This window comes from Sapajus apella, unplaced genomic scaffold (genome assembly GCF_009761245.1).
Source record: "Sapajus apella isolate SASKATOON/1434 unplaced genomic scaffold, GSC_monkey_1.0 scaffold10, whole genome shotgun sequence".
NCBI lineage: Eukaryota > Metazoa > Chordata > Mammalia > Primates > Cebidae > Sapajus > Sapajus apella.
In genome coordinates, this window is record NW_022436950.1 from 8537171 (window position 1) to 8559338 (window position 22168).

Here is a 22168-nt window from a genome sequence, read left to right on the forward strand (position 1 = left end):
AGATACAAAAATTAGCCAGGCATGGTGATGTGCACCTATAGTCCCAGCTACTCAGGAGGCTGAGGCAGAAGAATCGCTTGAACCTGGGAGGCGGAGGTTTCAGTGAGCCAAGATCACGCCACTGCACCCCAGCCTAGCGATATAGCGAGACTCCGACTCATAAAAAAAAAACAAAATCCCAGCTCCACCACTTGTTAGCTGTGAGACTTTGGGCGTGTGTCGTAACACCAAGCACTTGTTGCTTCTTTGTGTTTAAAGCCAGTTTGACATAAACTCTGCCTCAGGGTAGCTCGGAGGGGCAGCTGAAATTCCCTACTTCAGAGCAGGCTGTGTAGAATCTGCCATCGTGAGTTTTGTGAGTCCAAATGGAGAAAGGATTTGAACTTCCAGTTCCCAAGTGTGGTTCCCCCAAATAGGCATGCGAATAGACCCTTCAGAGTTGTAAAATCTGGATTTTCTTATCTTCTTCCCAGACACATCCCATATTCTCCTGGGCGTCCTTTTGCAAAATGGATTTGGCAGCCTTATAAGCCTGCTGGGACAAGCTGTCCCCAACCCTGGGTCTCGCAATGCCTTGTGGCTCCATCGTGCCCACACTAGCTGTCTGCTACCCTCTCTAAGGCCAGGTGCCTTTGATGAGGGCTTGAATCCCTGAGTGGCAGGGACATCTGTGGTTCATTCTGGCTGCCTGGCACCTGAGCTGTCTGCCAGGGTCTGTGGATGACCCATTGGGTGGGAATCTGCCCTCCTCCCCTCCAGAAGGCCACAAGACCCAGGCCTCCCCCACCCATGCAGCAAGAGTACAGGGGCAGGACCTGACTTTGTAGCATCCTGCCTCTCACCTGGGGGCAGGGGGGGTCCAGGGCAAGTGCTTCAAAAGGTGGGGATGTGGTCCCAGCCTGGGGCCAGTGTCCACGGGATGCAGGGTCACACTGCCACCCTTCTAGGTGCAGCCCCACAGTCTCCCTGATCCTCCATCTTTTTTATTGATTCTGTGAGCTACCAAATATTCTTCAGGAAATCCAGCCTAACTCAGCCAGAGCCAGTTTTGATTTCTGCAAACCAAGATCCTTACCTGTTGCAGTAGCTCACTATTGCTTGTGACAAGAATTTCAAAAGGAGGCCAGGCGCAGACACCTGTAATCCTAGCACTTTGGGAGGCCGAGGTGGGTGGATCACTTAAGGTCGGGAGTTCAAGACCAGCCTGGACAACATAGTGGAATCCCGTCTCTACAAGAAATACAAAAATAAGCTGGGCATGGTGGTACGTGCTTGTAGTCCCAGCTACTTGACAGGCTGAGGTGGGAAAATTGATTGAGCCGGGGATGTTGAGGCTGCAGTGAGCCAAGATCACACTACTGCACTCCAGCCTGGGTGACAGAGCGAGACCCTGTCTCAAAAAACAACAACAATAAAACAAAACAAAATGAAAACAAAACAGCCGGGCGCAGCGGCTCACACCTGTAATCCCAGCGCTTTGGGAGGCCGAGGTGGGCAGAACACAAGGTCAGGAGTTCGAGACGAGCCTGACCAACACAGTGATATCCCGTCTCTATTAGAAATACAAAAATTAGCTGGGCATGGTGGTGCATACCTGTAATCCCAGCTACTGGGGAGGTTGAGGCAGGAGAATTGCTTGAACCTGAGAGGCAGAGTTTGCAGTGAGCTGTGATGGCGCCACTGCACTCCAGCCTGGGCAACAGAGTAATACTGTCACAAAAATAAATAAATAAATAAATAAATAAATAAATAAATAAATAAATTCAACAGGAGCATCTTCTGGCACTCTGCCTTTCAGTCTTCACACACCTGCCCTTCTCTCTCTCTCTCTCTTTTTCTTTTTACTTTTTTTTTGCGATATGGTTTCTCCATCTTAGCCAGGCTGATCTCGAACTACTGACCTCAGGCGATCCACCCGCCTTGGCCTCCTAAAGTGCTGGGATTACAGGGGTGAGCCACCATGCCTGGCACACCTGCCCTTCTCTTAGCTTTAGGCCACTGTGCCCATGCTGGCGCTGCTCCTCCATTACATGTCCTCAGTGTGCCTGCCTTCGATCCCCTCTCCCTGTGTCCAACAGTTGCGGTTGATATGCCCAGCACTGTTCACTTACCTTGCGATTCCGCAGTCTTTGTTCCTAAGAACACCCCAACCCTAGACAGACACCTTCCATATGCATGCACCAGTTATTTCATCACCACTTTCAGGCTCTTTGATCTATTTCCTCCAATATAATGTTATTCCCTTTGTAATTCTGACCTTCCTCGCCCTCTGAATATTTACTGCATTAGAATCTATTGGCTGTGGCAGCAGCCTGCCTTGGGAGCAGGCAGCAATGGAGAAGGACTGGAAAAGAGTCACTGAACTGACTAAAAGTGGCCTTTTTAGTATCACGATGTGCCAGTGATTCTAAAGACTGTCAGTGATAAAATATGACTCCTGCCAGGAGGACTCCTTCCTTAACACCCACTCCTTGGGTGGGGGAACCAACAGTATTCATAGAACAGTTTGAAACTCAATCAGAACAGAGGCATTTAGTGGTAAAGGGGCATTATGTCTGCAACTGACCATAGGAATCTTTGTACTATTCTTTCAACTTTCCTGTAGGCCCAAAATTATGCTAATATAAAAAAATTAAAAAGATCAGGGCCGGGCGTGGTGGCTCACGCCTGTAATCTCAGCACTTTGGCAGGTCAAGGTGGGTGGATCACCTGAGGTCAGGAGTTCAAGATCAGCTTGACCAACATGGTGAAACCACATCTCAACTAAAAATACAAAATTAGCCCGTGTGGTGGCGCATGCTTGTAATCCTAGCTACTTGGGAGATTGAAGCAGGAGAATTGCTTGAACCCGGGAGGTGGAGCTTGCAGTGAGCCGAGATTGCACCGTTGCACTCCAGCCTGGGCAACAAGAGTGAAACTCCATTTCAGGAAAAAAAAAAAAAAAAAAAAAAAAGTTAAAAGGGAAAAAACAAAGCTACTGAATCAAACACAGCAAACTGCTGTGGACTAGCCAGTTGCTGAGTGCTGATGCTGGTCACCTGTTACTGGGGGAGAAGTTTTTGTTCTGAAACCTCCCTTGATCATGAGTGTGAGTATTTATCAATGGGAAGACCCAAGAGGAGCTTCTGTAACACACCCAAATGTGGTTTGTTAGCTGGGAAGGCTGGAGGACTTGAGAGTGACCTTGATTGCTTGGAAGAGTAGGTGACAGGAGCACCCTGGGGGCACACAGTAAGAGCTGGCCCCAGTCCAAGGTGGCATAAGGGACACACAGGCGCTAGACACGAAACTCAGGCTTTTCCTGGCTTTCTCACTGTGTGACGGGAACTTGTCCTCCCTTTGGCCACAATCAGAGGTTGGGGCCTGGTACACAGGCTGAGCCCCTGGGAGGAGGTGGCCAGCTTCTTGTGCCCAGCTCCCTGCCTGAAACACTTGGGCTAGCTGTCTCTGGGAGAGGTCAGGAACAGGTCTTACAGCCCTCAAGGGGCAATGGGCTAGACACATAGTCCCTGGTGGCCCCCTCCAGGAGGAGGAGAGGCAGGGGCAACGCTCCCCAGAGGTCTTCTCTGCTGCTGGTCCCCGCTGAGCTGTAGGGCTCTGGCTGCCTGCAAAGTGGCCAGGCTCCCTGCAAGCCCGCATGCTCCTTTCCACCGGGGCTCAGCTCTCCTACCCGGGGTGCTAGGGACCTTGACCTTCCAAACCCTGCTAAGCACAGCTCCCACCCCAGTCTTGCCTCCCAGCAGCTTTCTGGTATCTTCCAGAGAATTCCAGGCTCTTCAACCCTACACTGAGTGCCACATTATTTCTCTTAATCCTCATGGCATCCCTGAGCGGACAGGGGCTATATTTGTGTTTTACAGGCAAGGAAGTTGAGGCCTGAAGCGCAAAGTGGCTTATCTAAGGCCACACTGGCAGAATGCGGATTCTCACTCTGGCCTCTCGGCCTCCAAAGCCTGGACTCAGTGTGTTCCCTGCTTCGCTTTACCATCTCTCCCACCAGTTTCTGCAAGCAGAGCCAGGACTGGCGGCTCAGGGAGTGTGGGTGGACGACCTCACATAGGCCACGTGGCTCACTGAGCTGCAATCCCACCCCCAAGTTGGGAGCCCCATCACCTGAGGGCCCAGACTTTCCCCCTCTCTCCCGGCCATGACCCGGCTGGGACTGCGCAGAGCAGAGCTGGATGGGGAGAGGGGCCCGGGTGGGTATAGCGACTCTGCCGTGCTTCAGATATTTGCTGTTCCTGGCTCTCCTTGTGTGCCCCATGAAGCCCAGTGACGGGGTGTCCTGGGTGGTCCCCATTGCCAGGGCTGCAGAGCACTGCCTCCCTCCCGTCCAGAGCTACAGTGGCCCCAAGCTCACCTCATCCTCCCTGCCTCCCCTCTGTAGGCAGTAAAGTGGGGTGGGGTTGGGGCGTTTCTGGGGGACCCATGGGCTTGCCAGGAGCTGCTGGTCAGCCCAAAGCTGAGAAGGTTCTGGTTTAAGCCTGGCCTGGGACAGCAGCCCCTTGTGGCTCTTGGGAAATCACAGGGTGAGGAGGGGATACAGAGCCACTCACTTGCTCTGGCCCCATGAGCCCTGCACAGCGGGGGACCCGGGAGGAATCTCAGCAGCTCCTGGAGGTCCTGGTGGCCCTCCCTGGTGCATTTGCTGTTATGCAGAGTTGAGTCCTTGGCCCGCTAGTCTAGGCAGACGCCCACCAGCCAAGCTCAGGAGATGGCTGTGTGCATCCGGAAAACCTGGGGACACCACCTCTGGATGGAGCAGGAGGCAGCAGGATGTCATATGGTTGAGATGGGACACTGCAGTGGTGGCCTTGAGCTCAGGCCCAGAGGCCAGGGCCCTCAGGGCTCTCTGCAAAGGGCAGAAGTGGGGGCCACAGCCATTGTGACCACTGAGCCACTCCTTTTTTGGGGCTGCTGTTTAGTCTTTGATGGCGGCTACTGCAGTGTGAGTGATGCAGCCGCTGGAGGAATTCCTGACCGGCAGGAGCCGTTCTGCCTCTGTAAGGCTGGGTGGGTCCTTCTCCATCCCCTCCAGGGCTGTGTGCACCAAAAGTCCACAGGGACTTTCGGGCTGCTTAGAGTGTGTGCAGAGTGGTATGTGTGTGCGTGCACATGTGTGGTGGTGTACACACAGTGATGTGTGCATGCGTGTGTGTGCGTGTGTGTGTGTTCCAGTGAAGGGCTGGGTCCACATGCTCGTCACTTGCTAAGAGCAGCCTATGATGCCACAGTGCGCTCTGTTGCTGAGTGGTATCATACCTCCTTGGCCGCCTGCTGTGGTGGCAGCCCCGTGATTGAGGATTTCTCCTGGACTAGCTCATTGGGGGCTGAGCAGTTAATTCGCAGGGCACCCCAGAATCACTTCTAGCAAGGCCCTGGGGACCATGTGCCCCTGTACTTCCCACAACTGTTCTCTGCCTGGGACTCTGTTTACATGTGGAGTTCCTGGGAAGGCCGCCCTGCTGCAGGCTCCTTGAGGGCCTAACTCCCATCCCCAAGCCCGGACGGTGACATATGGAGTGGGGCGGAAGGGGGGAGGAGAGGGTGCAGGAAAGCTGGGGGAAGAAGGCGCCTCCAGTTGCCACTAGATGGTGACGATCCCACCCCACGTTTCTTGAGTGCTGGCCACGTGCCAGCCCCTGTGCTGAATCTTGGCACCCAGTGTCTCATGCCACCCTCACAATAGTGGCGATGGTGGTTAGCCCATTCTACAGGAAGGGGAACTGAGGCACACAGCTTCTCAGCTCACAGCAGCCTCTTGGGGTCCTGGGGCTTTGTAACCTCTCCTGATGCTCCTCAAAGCGTGATTCAGGGGCCTGGAACTCTCCAGAGGGCGTTTGTCAAATATGAGGATTTCTAGACTAAGGAGACCAAAATCTGGGCAAAGGTGCTGGAACCAGCCTGCGTGATCCATTGTTTCTAGGGTCCCTAGAAGTTCCAGCGAGGAGCTGATTGCAGGACGGGAGAGTGGGGGCGGCCGAGGCACTGGGGTTTGCATGTGGGCAGTGTGGGGGAGCAGAAGGATCTGTGGCTGGGCATTCTTAGCCCTTCTCTAGATTCTCTCCATCCCTGTCTATACCCCCACCCTTGGTATAGTGATGGGGGCAGAAGATTTGAACAGATATGGGGGACGGTATTTGGGGCTAAGGGCCATAGTAAGGACAGGGTAGCCCAGGGAGACAGGTGAGGAGTGGGGGGTCCACCACCAGGCTAGACTTTGGTGTGCTCTTTTTCAGAAGGCTTGGGGGACCCCAAGGAAGCGTTTCCAGCAGAGGGGTGACGGTCACTGGTGGCTGCGGGAGGATGGACTGGAGGGAGAATGGGGGTTTCTGCGGGTCCTGCAGGGCGGAGCACCTGGACTCAGGGACTGGCAGCCCCAAAAGGAGCGGCGGGTGGGAGGGGCCGCGGAAGCCGCAATCCTGGCCCTTGGAGCCTGGGGGTATGAACCCCACCAGGGCATGTCGACTTCAAGGGACCTTGGAGTGGGTCTGAATGTGGGGCAGGAGGAGCTGAGGGTCGCAGGGACACCGTGACAAGGGGTTATGCTAAACTCGGCACGCTGGAGGGCGGGGACCGCGCGTGAGCCCCAGGTCTCTCGGGCTCCTCCGCCGCGATCTGAGGCTGTTTTCTCATCTGTACAATGGGTTGTTGCGAGGGTCCCGTGAGGTAACGCTTCTTGTGGAGGCGCCGCGTCCGACAGCCGCGTCCTTCGCCAGTGCGGGAGGGGGCGCCGCGCTGGCTGCGGGGACGGCACTGCCCCCTGGCGGCGTTCCCGGGCGGACAGGCGGGGCGTCGGGGCGCGGGCTGGGGCTGCCGTCAGTCAGCGCATCGGCTCCGGCGCGGCGTGTCTGTCTGTCGCTCGGAGGGTGGACGCCGGGGTCTCGCAGGCCACATGGTAGGTGCGTGGGCGCCCGCGAGGTGGCCCGCGTGGGCGAAGGCGCTGCGGCTGGGCCGGGGCTCCGCGCTGGGAGGGTCGTCCCAGGGCGGAAGGGGTCCCAGGGCTCCGTCGGGGCGCCCCCCGCATCCCCACCGGGGAGCCTCGCAGCCTCTCGGGTCATTTGTGTCTTCCAGGCAGGGGCGCCGCGGGCTTGCGACCCTTATTCGAGGACTAGGTCGCCTCCCTTGAACTCGGGCTGGCGCCTGCTAATTCCCAGTTGGTCCCCGAGGCTCCCGAGCTACGGTGCAGCGGGGGTGAGGGCGGGCGGGAAGAACGGTGGGGGACTGGACAGAAGAGAGGGAACCCCATTGTTGGTAGTGCCAAGGGCATCAAATACGGAGACTTTGAACAGTTCGGGTGACAGAAAACTGAAAAAAAGAATCAACTTGTGGATCAGGCATTTGTAGTGTTTAGCCTTGGCACTTCACTTGACCCTCATTATGACGAGGTCTCCAAAGCAAAGGGGTGATCACCGTGCCTTTCCATAGCCAGTCAGGCCCTGTGGTCATGCCTTTCATGGATTAAACTCCCTGGATCCTCCTAATAAGGAAACAGCCTCAGAGAGGTTAACTTGCTAAAGGTCACACAGCCTGGAACTGGGGAGGCTGGATTCGAATTCAGGCAGTCGCTTCCAGAGCCCTTGCTCTTGACCCTGTGATACCAGGCATTGTGCCCATTTTACAGATGCCCAAATAAGTGCCTCATCTCGCATCATTGCTTGAAAGGGGAGACACCCAAGATTTGTCATTTATTCAAAGGTTCCAATAGATCATAAAATTTAAAATCAAAGCTTCATGTGTTATCAGCCTCCCAAGTAGCTGGAATTACAGGTGTGTGCTGTCATGCCTGGCTAATGTTTTGTATCGTTAGTATAGATGAGGTTTCACCATGTTGGCCAGGCTGGTCTCAAACTCCTGACCTTAAGTGATCCGCCCACCTCAACCTCCCAAAGTGTTGGGATTACTGGCGTGAGCCACTGCACCCAGCCGCATTTTTACATCTCTGACCTGTGGATGTAAGAGTTTTGTTTTCTTTCTCAGTGGTGCCTAAAATAATAGTCATTTTAGCGCTGTCACCTTTGCGTGGATGAGTTAGGACAGAGTCAGCATTCCCTGAATGATCTTTCTGGGCATCTCCCCTCTGTTCCAGATGACTCTGTGCCTCAATTGCTCTGTCCTCCCTGGAGATCTATCCCCAGGGGGTGCAAGGAGCCCCATGGTTTGCAATGGCAGTGCGGCCAGGGGGTACTTTGACCCTGAGGACTTGAACCTGACTGACGAGGCACTGAGATTCAAGTACCTGGGGCCGCAGCAGACAGAGCTGTTTGTGCCCATCTGTGCCACGTACCTGCTGATCTTCATGGTGGGTGCCGTGGGTAATGGGCTGACCTGCCTGGTCATCCTGCGCTACAAGGCCATGCACACGCCCACCAACTACTACCTCTTCAGCCTGGCCGTGTCGGACCTGCTGGTGCTGCTGGTGGGTCTGCCCCTGGAGCTCTATGAGATGTGGCACAACTACCCCTACCTGCTGGGCATTGGTGGTTGCTATTTCCGCACGCTGCTGTTTGAGATGGTCTGCCTGGCTTCAGTGCTCAACGTCACTGCCCTAAGTGTGGAACGCTATGTGGCTGTGGTACACCCACTCAAGGCTAGGTCCGTGGTGACGCGGTCCCATGTGCGCCGAGTGCTTGGGGCCATCTGGGGTCTCGCCATGCTCTGCTCCCTGCCCAACGCCAGCCTGCACGGCATCCAGCAGCTGCACCTGCCCTGTCGGGGCCCGGTGCCCGACTCAACCATGTGCATGCTGGTCCGCCCACGGGCCCTCTACAGCCTGGTAGTGCAGACCACCGCGCTGCTTTTCTTCTGTCTGCCGATGGCCATCATCAGTGTGCTCTACTTGCTCATTGGGCTGCGGCTGTGGCGGGAGAGGCTGCTGCTCATGCAGGAGGCCCAGGGCAGGGGCTCCGAAGCTGCCAGGTCCAGAGACACCTGCAGGCTCCAGCAGCGAGATCGGGGCCGGAGACAAGTGACCAAGATGCTGTGTAAGTGTCATGGCTGGGAAGAGGGGCTGAGCCAGGCACTGGGTATGAGGCTGGGGCTCCTGGGGCCTGGGGAAGGGGCTGAGTATCTGGGTTTGGGGGAGATGAGGAACTTCCCTAGTCTCATGTGTGTGTGGGTGAGCGTGTGTCTGAGTTCACACTCCTGTGTACTCTTTTAGATTACCGTTAGACTCTTATACCTGTTAATGGCTAATGGTAAGATTGACTGTGTAATTTGTGGAGTCCACTGCAAAATGAAAATTCAGGGTCGCTTTTTCAAAAATGAATAAGAATGTTAAGACAACAATAGAGCATTAAACCAAGCCCAGGACCCTGCTAAGCCTGGGGCCCTGGCTCTGGAACCAAAACACAAGAAAGGGCAGGGCATGTGGTTGGGCTCCAGGAGACAGAAAACAGGATATGGACCCTCCAGGTCTCTCCTCTTGTTTTTTTTTTTTTTGAGACAGGGTCTTGCTCTGTTGCCCAGACTGGAGTACAGTGGTATGACCACGGCTCACTGAAGACTCAAACCTCCTAGACTCAAGCTCTCTTCCTACCTCACTCAGCCTCCTAAGTAGCTAGAGCTACAGGCGCATGCCACCATGCCCAGCTAGTTTTTTCATTTTTGTGGAGACAGGGTCTCGCTATGTTGCCAGAGCAGGTCTTGAACTCCTGGTCTCAAGTCATCCTCCCACCTCAGCCTCCCAGAGTGCTGGGATTACAGGCGTGAGCCACTGCACCTGGCTCTTCTTGGTTATTGCACATCTTGGCCCCGTTCCCTGCAGCAGCCTGCGAGGCATGGCCACCGGCACATCGTTTCCTTTCCTGAGGAACTGCCCTCTTCTCTTAGACATGAGTGAAAAGTTCCAGGAAGGATTCTGCTGGGTGGGGCTTAGGTCATGGGCCACCTCCTGAGCCAGAGTGGCAGGATGCTGAGGTACACGGCCCCCAGTGAACCGCACAGTGGGATCTGGGGGGAGCAAAGTCCCCCAGAGAAGGGGAGGAGGGTGCTGGAGAGGCCAGGTGCTGAATTTGCCCCATGCCATGTCTGCAGTTCCGTGGGAACCACCAGAGTGACCATTTTTCTAAAGAGCCCCATGGGGAGGTGTGTCTGTGAGGGCTGGGCTCAGGGCACAGGGGATCAGGCCGGAGACGTTCGGGCTGGGGCAGGCCAGGGTGCGCCCAGCTGGGATGAGGCTCTGGATCTTTGTGGCCTGGACCTGGCTTTTTTTCAAAAGCTGTGGCCCTGGGGAAGCAAGACAAACTGATGCTAAGCCGATCACGGATCCGTCCCACCCACCTCCCTGCATCCTAGCTCAACCCCAACTCAGCAGAGCCTCAATCAGGCCAGTGGAGTGAGCTGGGTTGGGAGAGGGCCACCGAGACTTTGGACAGAGCCAGCTAACTGGGGGCTGCCCCATCCCCAGAGTGAGTCACTCCTCTCACCCCTCAGGCACCATCCCAGAGCCCAGAGTCTCTCTTGCAGCCCGATGGGACTGAGCCCAGAGCTGTGTTTCTGCCTCGCAGCTCTGCACTGTGAAGCTTGTGTCCATAACCAGCTGCCCCCGCCGCCCTGCTTTCTGCCCTACTACCCCATCCCCTCCCTGAAAACACAGGTGGACAGTCTGCAGTAGGTGCTCAGCTGGGATGGCTCACCCCTGGAAGGTGGGCTTCTTGCTTGCTTCTCTCTTCTTGCTTCTTCTCTCTTCCCTCCCTCCCCGCGTCCTTCCTTGTCTACTTTCCAAGGACCCTCTGTGCACCAGGCCAGGTGCTGGGGATGTGGTGGGCAACATCCTTTATGAAATCTGGGATTATGAGAAAACCATGCTAGGTTTTCTGCCTGGCAAAGCTAGTAATTGCAGCAGCAAACCCAAGAAACAAGAAACAAAAATCACAGCTGGCCCAGTGGCAGAGACCCAAGGAAGGGCATGGTTGGGTAAGATGCAGGCAGGAGGGATTTGGGGAGAAAGAGTGAAGGTTTGGCCAAACTGTCCTACCTTTTGCTAGGGAGGGGGTGGGCAAGGGCCTGGCAAATAATGGGGGGCAGGTTAGTGCAGGACAAGATATTCAGGTGGGACTTGGGGAGCTGGGGGCTGGAGCTGAAAAGGCCAGGGGCCAAGGCAGGCAGTGTGTGCATGCGTACATGTGTCTGTGTGTGTGCATGTATGCGTGTGTGTGTCTCACTCTCCCTGGCCCCATGATCTGTCTGCTGCTTTCTGAGCACGTGCTCCTTTCTTCTTCTTCTGTGTACTTATGCATCAGCAAGCATGGCCCCCCAGGGGGCATCTAGAGTGGCCCTAGCCCCACAGCCTGTTTCACCCCAGTAGTTCAGCAGCCACAGCTAAGTGTCACCCAATTCCAAACTCCAGAGTGACAGAATCTGATTGGGCCAGCTGGGCACAGGTGTTCATGCCTGGTCCAATCAGCTGTGGCCAGAGGCAGGGATGTGCTCCACTGCCTACAGTCAGTGACAGTGGTGAGGGCAGCCTCTTTGAGGAAGACATGGCCAGAACAGGCATTTCTAGAAACTTTCACCTGGGTGATGGGTGAGGGTGGCCTGTGGGATGGGAGACGAGGTGAGAATCGGTGGCCCAAACTGAAGCCCGAGAAGGCAGCTGAGGGGGCTCCAGCAGGCGCTCAGCCTCCCTTCTCTGTCCCTGCAGTTGTCCTGGTCGTGGTGTTCGGCATTTGCTGGGCCCCGTTCCATGCAGACCGCGTCATGTGGAGCCTCGTGTCACAGTGGACAGAGGGCCCGAAGCTGGCCTTCCAGTACCTGCACGTCATCTCTGGTGTCTTCTTCTACCTCGGCTCGGCAGCCAACCCGGTGCTCTACAGCCTCATGTCCAGCCGCTTCCGAGAGACCTTCCAGGAGACCCTGTGCCTCAGAGCCCGCTGCCACCGCCTGAGACCTTACCACAGCTCCTACAGCCTCAGCAGGGTGACCACAGGCAGCACCCTGTGTGATGTGGGCACCCCAGGCAGCAGGGTCCACCCCCTGGCTGGGAACGATGGCCCAGAGGGGCAGCAAGAGACTGACTCACTGTGAGTGGAGCCTCAAAGTGGCTTCACCTGGAGGGGCCAGAGGGCCACGTGGAACTGGGGAGACACATCTGCCTTCCTCTGCAGGGATACCTTCACCTACTGTCCCCTGTTCGGCCCAGAAATTCTGATCGGCATGTCAGTTTCCCTCAGAGGGAAACAGCAGGAGGAAGGATTGATCTCTGATTGCTGAGGACTCATACTGGCCAGGCGCCACACCGTGTGCTTCTTATCCCTCACTGCCACTTCCCCAGTTCAAGTCCTTCCCCTGCAGAAACACCATGGTTAGCTGGGGTTCAGCAGTCCTCCCTCTGGGGACTCCTGCCACCACTGCCAATTTCTGAAACGGTCCCACTGGGCCCTCGCTGTCCTTCCCAGGTCCTTTTCAGGTTCTGGCAGGGGCCCAGGGATCCAGGAGACCTGGTTCCAATCTCAGCCCTGCTGTCACCACCTCGTCTTGTGGCATCAAGCATATCAGTCCACCTTTCTAGGCCTCAGTTCCTTGCTTGAAAAATGAAAGAGGCACTGGCTTTCCACAGTGTCATGCTTGGACACTTTAGCTGTGGTTTTCTTTCTGTGTTAAGTTACTGCTTGTAATGAAACCAACAATACTCTCAGACTGACAAGGCGGAAATTATTCTCTGTATTTTTATCAGCCCCAAGCTCTACTTCCTCCCTGACCTCCACATGCCCTCCCCAGCCCCTCCCAGCACAAGTGCGACAGAGCCAGCAAGGAAGAAACCCTGCCCCCCACCACAGGCCACCTACGTGCAGGCTGGCTTGAGGGCCCAGTGAACAGAGCACTGGACTTGGCTTGCCAGAGGGTCTCAGGGCAAGAGACACGGCCAACCAAGTGAGAAGTGAGAAGAGGGACAGGGACAAGTCATCCTTGAAACCAAGACCCATTCTGAGTCTCCACGGGCCAAGTCAGAGCTCAGCCAGGACTCAATTCATGGATGAAACTTCTCCTGCTGCCAGTCCCTGGATCTTGTCCTCCTGAGAGGAAGTCCTGGCTTCCATGGCTGGGAGCTGTAGGATGGCCTGGGGTCGGTCTGTCCGGGTTCTCCCTGTAGACAGCTTCCTAGCTTATGCCCCTAGCTCATGCTCCCTGGTGAGAAAGTGGAGGACATGGTACAGGGTTGCAGATAATGTTTAGTTAAAAAAATTCAATTATAAAAATATTAAACGCTCATCACAGAAAATTTGGAAAGTGCAAATAAGCAAAAATGAAAATAAGTTTTAAAAATGTAAAACCTCAGGCCGGGCACGGTGGCTCATGCTTGTAATCTCAGCACTTTGGGAGGCCAAGGCAGGTGGATCACCTGAGCTCAGGAGTTTGAGACCAGCCTGGCCAACATGGTGAAACCCCATCTCTACTAAAAATACAAAAATTAGCTGGCAGGTGCCTGTAATTCCAGTTACTCGGGAGGCTGAGGCAGGAGAATCGCTTGAATCCAGGAGGCAGAGGTTGCAGTAGGCTGAGATCGCGCCATCGCACTCCAGCCTGGGCAATAGAGTGAGACTCCTTCTCAAAACCAAACAAACAAAAAATATAAAACCTCCCTTGCAGGCCGGGCGCGGTGGCTCACGCCTGTAATCCCAGCACTTTGGGAGGCCGAGGCGGGTGGATCACGAGGTCAAGAGATCGAGACCATCCTGGTCAACATGGTGAAACCCTGTCTCTACTAAAAATACAAAAAATCAGCTGGGCATGGTGGCGCGTGCCTGTAATCCCAGCTACTCAGGAGGCTGAGGCAGGAGAATTGCCTGAACCCAGGAGGCGGAGGTTGCAGTGAGCCGAGATTGTGCCATTGCACTCCAGCCTGGGCAACAAGAGCGAAACTCCGTCTCAAAAAAAAAAAAAAAAACCTCCCTTGCCAGGGGCTGGGGAAAGGGGAGGTGAGGAGTTGTTTAATTTGTACAGAGTTCCAATTTGCAAAATGAAAAAGCTCTGGAGATCAGTTGTACAACAATATGAATATACTTAACGATACTAAACTGGTTAAGATGGTACATTTTATGTGTATTTTACCGATTTCTTTTTAAAAGAAGATTAAATCTAAAGGAAAGAAAAAATGAAAACTACTCATAGCTTTACTCTGAGGCAACAGCAGCGGCATGCTTCCTCCTAGTGATGTTTCACATGGTTGTTTTATTTTATAAACAATACGCATACACAATTTTGTATCTGGTCTTTTGCCCAGTGGATTTTCTATCCAAGCTCACGCTTGCACTCATCTGACTCATGGGCTCCACTGTGATGGGCCTTGGCCAGCCCTGGGGAGTGGGACCTAGCACATACCATCTGGGTAAATTTCTACATGCTGGCCAGGAAGGCCCGGATGCCCCTGCCTCCTCAATCCCTGGCTCGGGGAAGGAAGAGCCTCCTGTCTGTCAGTCCTGCCCAGTGGACAAGTTCTGGGAGAAGCACAGGGGCTCCCAGACAGAAAGAACAGGGGCTGGGGGTAGGGAGCAGGGACACTGAGGACAATGGGAGGAAATGGGAGAAGTGGGGACTTCATGGAGGCCAGAGTGTGGATGAGGCAGCTGAGGGGAGGCTGGCCTAGGGAGAGGGTTTCCTCAGCGGGGGGCCCTGACCCTGCCTTGACTGAATACACACAGTCAAGCCCTGAGAGGGGACAGCGGGGACAGCTCCTAAGCTGTGGGAGAGCATTCAGACTGCTGGAGAGCGATATACGTGAATCTTTATTGCAAACTTTGGGGTTTTGTTTTTTGAGACAAGATCTTGCTCTCACCCAGGGTGGAGTGCAGTGGTGCCATCATGGCTCACTGCAGCCTTGACCTCCCAGGCTCAAGCAATCCTCCCGCCTCAGTCTCCTGAGTAGCTGGGACCTCAGGCATGCACTGGTTAATTTTTGAGTTTTTTGTTTTTGTTTTTTGAAATGGAGTCTTGCTCTGTCACCAGGCTGGAGTGCATTGGCACAATCTCAGCTCACTGCAACCTCTGCCTCCCGGGTTCAATTGATTCTCCTGCCTCAGCCTCGGGAGTAGCTGGAACTACAGGTGTGCACCATTACACCCAGCTGATTTTTGTATTTTTAATAGAGACAAGGTTTCACCATGGTGGCCAGGATAGTCTCGATCTCTTGACCTCATGATCCGCCTGCATTGGCCTCCCAAAGTGCTGGGATTACAGGAGTGAGCTGCCACACCTGGCCAATTTTTTGGGTTTTGGAGGGGGGAGCTGCTGCTGTTGTTTTTGTAGAGATGGAGTTTTGGCATATTGCCCAGGCTAGTCTTGAACTCCTGGGGTGAAGCGATCTTCCTGCTTGAAGCCAGGAGTTGGAGACCAGGCTGGGCAACACAGCGAGATCTTATTTCTACAAAAAAAAAAATAGCTGGGTGGTGTGGTAGTGTGTGCCAGTAGTCCCAGCTACACAGGAGGCTGAGACAGGAGGATCACTTGAGTCCACCCGGAGTTTGAGGCTACAGTGTTCCCACCACTGCGCTCCAACCTAGGTGACAGAGTGAGATCTCATCTGTAAAAAGCAAAAATAAAAAGTCTCTTTAAATTATTGGTTTGTTTTGAATTAGGATTTTAAAATGTCTATACATTACATTTAGTTTGTTCAGATTCTTTCTTGCGTCTCTGTACGACACTTCTCCTCCCCAGGTATGCGGCAAGATGCCTCTGGCATGGGGGTCTTCTGACCAACTTTACACGAGGTAGGCCAGTGAATTCCTTTATGACCCTGCTTTATGGGAGAAAGGCAGCAGCACATCACAGAGACCTTGCTTCTGTGGTTTTTCTCAACTGCCAAGGTGCCATATTTTGGCACATTCATGGATTCTGCTTCTTGTGTCTTATCCTGTCCTTGTTATTGATTTTAATAAGAATACTTCTTGGCAGAGTGCGGTGATTCAATTTGCTAATACTTTGTTTGAACCTTGCATCTGTTCACAAATGAAATGGGCTTTTGCCTTTTCTTCAATTGTTGTTGATCAGTTTTCTTAAACTATTTGGGCTAACCTCATAAAGTAAGCCAGGCAAAAGTGTTTAGAGAAGTACCGTATCTAAAACAGGCAGGCACATTTTTCTTTATACTCTCATTCCATCCCAATTTGGGTCTCTCTGAAGCTAGGATAAGGCCAGCACCCTTTACTCAAGATCACCCTTCCCTATTCTCCAAACACACACAATATCCCCAAATTGCCACTCTTCAAGTCCCAACACGGGACTAACTCCTAGGAGCCTGATCCTCCTACTGGGACTACTGGTGTTAATGCCCGTGGGGTCTTGTGAGAGCACATGTTCATGACAGTCCAAAGCAAAGAAACTAGGAGAGTGTATTAAGTGATTGCGCCTTAACTTATTTAAATGTAAAATGAAACTATTATTACCATCTAAGTCACACGTGTGTTTTGAGACGTCCATGATAAAATGTATGAAAACGCAACCGGTACACTGCGTGGCACAAACACGCAGCGGGGCAGGTGGGGAGGGGGCTACAGCTGCGACAGCCTTAACGGAGTGACCCTCAACTGTCGTCTCCGTGCCTCCTTCCCGGCTGGCAACGGCGAGGTCGCTAACACAGCCCTCGCTGGGTGGGACGCGGCCTGGGTTTAAGGCCCCGAACGCTGGGAACCCATCCAGGCACACGCGCCCTCAAGGACCGGTCGCTTTAACGACCGCTATTCACTTTCCGACGGCCCCACCGCTAGAGGAGCGTCGGACCGCGCGACCTGCTCACCAACTCCCGGAACTCTGGCGCGTTTCAGCCTTCTCGCCCACCAACCTGGCGCGAACACTTGGGACACCGCGCGCCCCAGAACCAGCGGACCCAAAGCACAGCCCCCGGCGCCAGATCGCAACAAAATGTCCGCCCCACTGGCCGGAGCAACACGTGCAGCCCCTTCACCCTAACTCGAGACTCCGCCCCCAGGCTCCCGCACCGCCCGGGCTCTCATTGGGCGAAGCGGAGTCACGAGGGCGCCGTCGCTCTACGTGACGGTTTTCCCCGTGGTCTTTGGATCTTGGGCAGTGTCTGTGAGGGCGTTCCCGTTGTGTCTGCGTCTGCGGCGTTCTCCGGGCTCTCCCTGGATGTCGTGTCTGCGTCTGCGGCATTCTCCGGGCTCTCCCTGGATGTCGTGCCTGCGTCCGTCACGCGCGGTGGCGCGCAGGGGCACACCACCCAGGGCGTTGGTGGGCTCTGGGCGGGAGCCCTACACCTGCGATAGCCTTAAGGGAGAACCTGTTAGAGACAAGGGCTGACGTGGCAGCGAGTGTTGTAGACTAATTTGTGTTCTGAATTCTGGTAGTGGTAGTGATGGACACTGTCCCAGTTCACAGAATTCTCTGGCTGGGTAGGTAAAGGTACTTGAATTGTAGGTACTTTTTTTGGCCCGTGTCCCCTTTATTTTGGCCCATTGTGCTTCCATTTGAGTAGTCTGTGGTGGAATTAATTTTTTTTTTAAACAATTATTTAAAAACACATGATGGAGGCAACAAAGTGAGAGGAGTAGGGAGGGATTCTTGGAATTTGCCTTTGTTTTTTTTAGTTTCTTAACCTTAAGGAGTTTCCACTTGTAGATTGTGGCAAAAGAGGAGGTATGGGAGACCGCACCTACAACATCAAAAACCACCTTTTCTATTTTTCTGTTCTCTGGTGTGAGTAAAAGATACCAAATGAAAATAAAAAGTTGAGGGCCGGGCGCGGTGGCTCAAGCCTGTAATCCCAGCACTTTGGGAGGCCGAGGCGGGTGGATCACGAGGTCAAGAGATCGAGACCATCCTGGTCAACATGGTGAAACCCCGTCTCTACTAAAAATACAAAAATTAGCTGGGCATGGTGGCGCGTGCCTGTAGTCCCAGCTACTCGGGAGGCTGAGGCAGGAGAATTGCCTGAACCCAGGAGGTGGAGGTTGCGGTGAGCCGAGATCGCGCCTTTGCACTCCAGCCTGGGTAACAAGAGCGAAACTCCGTCTCAAAAAAAAAAAAGAAAAGAAAAAGTTGAGGCCTAACGTGAGTTTATTGCAGACGCCAATTTACTGTTGGAAATAGTAGAGGCAAAACGTGCAAGACTTGGAATGTGTGAAGCCTCTGTGATGTGCCTAATAATAATCTTGTCCACTTTGAGCAGGAAAAAAATCAAGGTGTACTGAAGAAAATGAGCCTTGCCCCAAAGGAGATAGAAGTTGGGGAAGATGAGATGTGAGAAGATAAGGACAATGGCAGTAGAGACGAGGTAATTATATGTACTGCGTTGAGCAGAGTAGCATTTATTATTAATGTCAACAATCAAAATCCACAGTAAAGCAGTTAAACTGCATTGTTTAATCTCAAAAGTTGGCTAGGATGGGTAGCTCTTGCCTGTAATCCCAGCACTTTGGGAGGTAGAGTAGGGTGGGCCGCTTGAGCCCAGGAGTTTGAGACCAGCCTGGGCAACATGGCGAAACCTGTCTCTACTAAAAATGTAGAAATTAGCCAGACATGGTGTCTCCCACCTCTAGTCCCAGCTACTCAGGAGGCTGAGGCAGGAGAATCACTTGAACCTGGGAGGTGGAGGTTATGGTGAGCAAAGATCGTGCCACTGCATTCCGGCCTGGGAGACAGAGTTTGTCTCAAAGGAAGAAACACAAACCTCAAAAGTGATACTGCAAACACTGTTCAACTAGTTTTACAACTTCACACTAAACTGGATATCAAACTCTGACCAGCTCATTTTGAGAAAAGGAAATCACAGACTACTCTCTCTCTAATGAGCATAGATACAAAAATTCCAGAAATACTAGCAAATTGAATATCAATGTTATGCAAACAGCAGTACATCATAATGCATCGTGGCCAAGTGTGAGTTATTTGGGGAATGCTGAGGTGTTTTATGTTTGTAAAGTGATACGGGTTGTTTGGAAATACTGGTTTAAAAGAAAATCTCAGCTGGGCATGGTGGCTCACACCTGTAGTCCCAGCACTTTTGGGAGGCTGAAGTGGGCAGATCATGAGGTCAGGAATTGGAGATTGGCCTGGCCAACATGGTGAAACCCCGTCTCTACTAAAAATACAAAACTTAGCCAGGTGTGGTGGCACGTGTTTGTAATCCCAGCTACTTGGGAGGCTGAGGCAGGAGAATCGCTTGAACCCCGGAGGCAGAGGTTGCAGTGAGCCAAGATCGAGCCACTGCACCTCAGTCTGGTGACAGAACGAGACTCCATTTCAAAGAAAAAAGGAAATGTCTTCATTCTTTAAACTGATTCATTAAAATCCATTCATTTACGGCCCAGCAGGGTGGTGCTTTGCCTCGGCCATACCTGGCTGTTTTAAATTAAAAAAAAAAAAAAAAAAAAAAAAATCAAATCAATTACTTTGTGTACCTGCCAAACATGTTTTCACATTTCTTCTTTTGACAAATATTGAAGTCCCTACTAGGTTCTACTTTTGAGAGCCTCTCCTTTGGAATTTGAAAATAGGCAGGTTTAAGTTGAGTCCTGACAGAATTAAGGTGGGCTAGTGGGTACACAGCTAATGAATATGGAATGCTTCATATGTGCAGCCATTGTACAAGTGCTTTATGCCAGGGGTCCCCAAACACTGGGCCACAGAACTGTACTGTTCTATGGGCTGTTGGGAACCAGGCCGCACAGTGGGAGGTAAGCAGTGGGCAAGTGAGGTAAGCTTCATCTGTATTTCCAGTGGCCTTCCCCTCACTTGCATCACTGCCTGAGCTCCGCCTCCTCTCAGATCAGCTGCAGCATTAGGTTAGAGTCTCGTAGGAGCACAGAGCCATTTGTGAACTGTGCATGTGAGGAATCTAGATTGCATGCTCCTTATGAGAATCTAGTGCCTGATGATTTGTCACTGTCTCCCATCACCCCCAGATGGGACTGTCTAGTTGCAGGAAAGCAAGCTCAGGGCACCCACTGATTCTATGTTATGGTGAGTTGGTATAATTACTTTACGTATTATATATTACAGTGTAATAACAGAAATAAGGTGCACAATAAATGTAATGTCCTTGAATCATCCCTCTGTCCTCCAACCGGCTGTATGAAAAATGGTCAGCCACAAAACTGGTCCTTGGTGCCAAAAAGGTTGGAGACCACTGCTTTATACATTGTCTCATTTCATCCTCATAGTGAGCAGGTTAGGTAGGCATCATTAGCTCCATTTTTTAGACAAGAAAGCAGATTTAGCCATTAACCAGCTTGTTCATGTTTCCAGAACTAATAAGTGACAGAGCCAGGGTTATACATGGGTCTGCTGAATCCAAACCCCCTGTACTTTCCCCGTTCATTTCTCAGTCGCCTCCCAAGCAGCTTGTTCTGAGAGGCAGGTAGCATTTGTTGTCCACTTTGAGCAACTGGTTGTGTGATAGAAACTTTCTTCAACCCTCTTCTGCCTAGCAGTGGTTTTAATTAAAAGTAAAAGTGGGTTTTGGGTGCCCTTGTCATACACACTTCGTGGGGATGATAGGTCTGTTGATTTACTTGACTGTAGTAACCATTTTGCCATGAGTATATTAAAACATGTTATATACAATTTTTAAAAAAGTAAAAGTAGGGAAATGATGAAAATTATCCATCCATACCTTTTGATTTTAATTTAAGACATTTTATGTATTCATTGGCCAGTATTTTGATGTGGGACCAAGGTCTTATCTTTTGAGTTCACGGCTGGCGTAGCCTGTCTTCCCTGCATAAAGTACACACATAATGCATCTTCAGTAATGTAAAGTTTGTTTCTTTAGAGCAAAGGAAAACTCTTATCACCCTAGTAAAGCAATTTGAATACAGATTCCCACAGTTTTACAGCTTTTCCCATTCTTTTATGGTTGCTCCTGCACACTTAATTTGATTGCAGTTTTTAAGCTTTATCAAGTACTTCCAAAGCATTTAAGTTTGTTTTCATAGACTCAATAACTTTTTGCATTTATTATTTTATTTTATTTTTTGAGATGCAGTCTCACTCTTATTGCCAAGGCCGGAGTGCAATGGTGCAAAATTGGCTCACTACAACCTCCGCCTCCTGAATTCAAGTAATTCTGCTGCCTCACCCTCCCAAGTAGCTGGGACTACAGGCGTGCACCACCACGCCTGGCTAATTTTGTATTTTTAGTAGAGATGGAGTTTCACCATGTTGGTCAGGCTGGTCTTGAACTCCCAACTTCATATGATCCACCCACCTTGGCCTCCCAAAGTGTTGGGATTACAAGTGTGAGCCATCAGGCCTGGCCCTTTTTGCATTGATTTTATTGGTTTATATGATGTTTAGTTAACACTACAGTTGAAACTGCAAATACTATGGTCACATACAGTTCAGCAAACACAGTGGGTTCTTATTAAAGATATAGTTCAGCTCACAGGAATAGAAACGCTCAGTTAGTAGGAGTACCACAGAGTGGCCCACTCATGCTTGGCATTTCATGAGCATCAAGTTATTATAGTAAGACCTGTTTGGAATTGAGACAGTCATTTAATCCAGCCAGTTGGTTAAGTTGACATAGATAAGAGAGCATTCACTGTACCAGTTGAGTATCCCTTACCTGAAATGCTTGGGACCAGAAGTGTTTTAGATTTCAGATTTTTTGGATTTTGGCATATTTGCAGATACATAATGAGATATCTTGGGGATGACACTCAAGTCTAAACACAAAATTCATTTATGTTTCATATATACTTTATACACATAGCCTATAGGTAGTTTTATTTTTTCCTCTGGTGCACTGAATAAGCTGTTTTGCACTTGCATTTTGGCACTGACCCATCACACAAGTGAGAATTGGGGCTCTAATGAGATGAATAATTGCTGTATATTCTCCCAGGGCAATAGCATCCATACTCGTAGAAATTGGGATGCTTGGTGGCTCACGCCTGTAATCCCAGCACTTTGGGAGGCCAAGGCAGGTGGATCACCTGAGGTCTGGAGTTTGAGACCAGCCTGACCAACATGGAGAAACTCCATCTCTACTAAAAATACAAAATTAGCCGGACATGGTGGTGCATACCTGTAATCCCAGTTACTCGGAAGGCTGAGGCAGGAGAATCGCTTGAACCTGGGAGGCGGAGGTTGCGGTGAGCTGAGATTGTGCCATTGCACTCCAGCCTGGGCAACAGAGTGAAACTCTGTCTCAAAAAAAAAAAAAAAAATCCGGATGCTTCCCTGTGGAGATTCTGGTTTTTTTAGTGCTAAG

At 52.0% G+C, this 22168-nt stretch overlaps 1 protein-coding gene and 1 long non-coding RNA gene across 5 annotated transcripts in view; both read left to right on the plus strand.

Moving 5' to 3' along the window:
• The first annotated feature begins 6774 nt into the window (after positions 1-6774).
• On the plus strand, positions 6775-12643 carry NMUR1 (neuromedin U receptor 1). Of its 2 annotated transcripts, XM_032277934.1 has the most exons (3): positions 6775-6898; positions 8090-8984; positions 11645-12643. In XM_032277934.1, exons 1-3 carry the CDS (start codon positions 6896-6898, stop codon positions 12025-12027), a joined length of 1281 nt encoding a protein of 426 aa, XP_032133825.1. In that variant the 5' UTR covers positions 6775-6895; the 3' UTR covers positions 12028-12643. The 2 variants fall into 2 exon arrangements, with proteins under 2 accessions (XP_032133825.1, XP_032133824.1); XM_032277933.1 differs by lacking the exon at positions 6775-6898 and having other exon boundaries at positions 7867-8984.
• Positions 12644-17095: 4452 nt separating this feature from the next.
• The window catches only part of LOC116551662, a 10031-nt gene continuing 4958 nt past the window's right edge, over positions 17096-22168 (plus strand). For 2 of the 3 annotated variants that reach the window (XR_004269031.1, XR_004269030.1), the window contains exon 1: positions 17995-18226. This is a non-coding gene — a long non-coding RNA (uncharacterized LOC116551662). Of the gene's footprint in view, positions 17346-17994; positions 18227-22168 lie in introns of those variants that run through there. The other variant, XR_004269032.1, reaches the window with a different exon arrangement.